We start from the raw sequence: 2,686 nt of genomic DNA on the forward strand, positions 1-2,686 counted from the left end.
CTGGATTTTGGCAATTCAGCGGGAAGCGCAGGCAGTAGGGCGGTTACTCTGATTTAATGCGTCATAACGAATATACCGGGGTTGGGTAGATTTCCTACTCAACCCCGCAGGCCATCTATTGGGCTAGCTAAGGACCTTAACAGTTTTTGCTCAACTGAGAGGTGCTTGTTGTCGTCTATTCTCGCCACTGGGCTGCGTTGGGCCAGTTTTCTCTGCCTTGCATCAGCCATGGTGGGCCGTGCCACCATGTGGCTGTGTTTATTAGAGTGCCTAGCGAACAACCTCGACTGGGAATATCCGCTGGGTTTTCCTTAGTCGGACAATATCTCCAGCACTTGGGGGATACCGACTCCTGTATTTCTTGCACTCGATTCGCAACAAACGGCTTCCAGCGTGCAGGTGCTCCTTTAATCCACGCGAGGGCTACCCTACTGTCGCTCCAGCAGGTGATCTCCTGGATTGACAGTGTTAGTTCTCTCTCGAGATATTTCTTTATTCTGGCGCACAGTAATGCTGCCATTAGCTCCAACCTTGGGAGACTGATTTGTTTTATCGGTGCCACTCGAGATTTTGCCATCACGAGGCTCACCAACTTATGGTGGTTTATCGATTCCACCATGATGTATGCGCAAGCTGCATACGCTACTTGTGATGCATCACCGAAAATGTGGAGTTCTACCCTGCGCACCTGCTGCACCGGGTATGGGATCCAGGCCCTATTAATTTTTTTTGAGACAGTGTTTTAAGTTGTTCTTGCCAGCTGCGCCATTGTCTTTCGATGTCTGGTGGTAATAATGTATCCCAGCCCAGTCCTAGTGTCCACAAGCGCTGAAACAACAGTTTCATCTGGCCAATAAACGGTGATATGTACCCCAATGGGTCATACACTTGGGCCGCAAGGCTTAACATTTGCCTCATTGTGGAGCGGGATTGGGTTTTGAGGTTTAGAGGTGGTTTGAAGGTGAGGATGTCTCCGTCCCTCTTCCAATAGACCCCGAGGGTTTTTCCGAGTTCCCTTTGGGCGTTTATTGACACTTCCTCTCTCGGAAGTATAGATAGCAATTCTTTCTGATTGCTGGCCCATTTTTTGAGGTGGAAGCCACCTTTACCGAGGAACATCGGCACCCTATGTATTAGGTCTCTCACCTCATCCTCTTTGTCGCAGCTCATCACCAGATCATCTACATACATATTGGCAAGCGCCTTTTTTACTGTCTCATTGCTCTCCTCAGGATTCAGTTCTGCGTGCATTTTGATGACCTTGATTGCAAGGTAGGGTGAGCACGCCAGCCCGAAGCACACTCGGGTTAGTCGATACCTTCGCGGGGGAGCGTCTGACCTGCAATCGCGCCAAAGGAAGCGACATGCATCCCTATCTTCTGCTCGCAGTCCTACTTGCAAATACATTTTCTCGATGTCAGCCTGCACGGCAATTCTATATTGCCTGAAGCGCAGTAGGATGCTTACTAGATCAGCTTGGAGGTTTGGTCCTGTCTCAAGATGATCATTTAATGAAACGCCGGCACATTTGGCCGATCCGTCGAATACTACTCGACATTTTGTCTGACCGTCAGCCATTTTGTACACTGCATGATGGGGGAGGTACCATGTCTTACCGGGTTGCCCAATCTGGGTGGTCACCTCTTCTGCCCATCCATTACGCAAATACTCTTCGATTACAGCAGAGTATTCACGTTGCTTAGTAGGATCCTTTCTCAAGCGCCGTTCCACAGATCGCAATCTGCGTTCAGCTAAAGCATAATTGTCCGGAAGCTGAACTACGCCGGGTTTCCACAGCAACCCCACGGAATAACGCGACCCATTGTGTGTTAATGTATCAAGAAATTGACGGCTTACCGCGTCTTGGGTCGTTTTGTCTTCCTGTTGCTGGATGCCGATGGATTCGAGTTCCCAGAACTTCTTCAGCGTGCATTCCATGTTGTCTTCCTTTTGAGCACAGTGGAACCGGTATTGATGAGCTGACGGTGGATTCACCGGACCAAAGACAACCCATCCCAGGGTTGTTTCAATAGCGACCGGGTCTGTTGGATTTCCTCGTAGGATTTTCTCACCGAGAAATTGTCCATACGAATCGACACCGATTAGCACGTGGATAGGCAGTTTCTCATCTTCCTCCTCTGGGAGCTGCAGGTGTTGTAGATGCTTCCACTCGTCACACTGGATTGGGACGGAATGGATATCATCGCAAATCCTTGGAAGTGTCAATGCCTCAATGGTCTTATCGCCCACCCCGGATTGGTTTGTATCCACGGGGCTTAAGCGGAACCGGACTCTTCTGGCCACCGTTGGGGCACATTGGATTCCACCGATTCCTTTCACCGTGACGGTCTCTGATGTTCCCACCAGATTCAAGGCTCTTGCTACTTCTTCTGTCACTAGGGTTGTTTCAGCACCGCTGTCGAACAAGCAGTTGACCGTTAGCCGTTGTCCGTTTACCCCGGTGGCAATGGCTTTCACTGTTTGAAACCGGATTTTTGTTGAGCCACGTGTATTGGCGAGCAATACACGGGTGGTTGTTTCCTCATTGGACTCAGCTCGCGCCTTCTTTCCAGGCGGAGTGTTTGTATCGTCGAGTCCTTCTGGCCGTGGCGTTTGTTTCTTTGGAGCAGATGGAGTGAGCAGGTGGTGGGGTTCTCCAGCCACGATGCCCTGAATTTGCATCGAT

At 50.1% G+C, this 2,686-nt stretch overlaps 1 protein-coding gene across 1 annotated transcript; it reads right to left on the reverse strand.

Annotated features, from left to right (window-relative positions):
* Positions 1–175: 175 nt before the first annotated feature.
* On the reverse strand, positions 176–2,670 carry Tsp_12695a (Pao retrotransposon peptidase superfamily; the record flags this gene model as incomplete). Its single annotated transcript, XM_003367399.1, has 3 exons — positions 176–716; positions 737–828; positions 1,147–2,670. Coding segments are annotated over 3 exons (2,157 nt in total), but the record flags the coding sequence as incomplete, so codon positions are not given.
* Positions 2,671–2,686: the final 16 nt, after the last annotated feature.

Source organism: Trichinella spiralis (genome assembly GCF_000181795.1).
Source record: "Trichinella spiralis strain ISS 195 chromosome Unknown Scfld4348, whole genome shotgun sequence".
Lineage (NCBI taxonomy): Eukaryota > Metazoa > Nematoda > Enoplea > Trichinellida > Trichinellidae > Trichinella > Trichinella spiralis.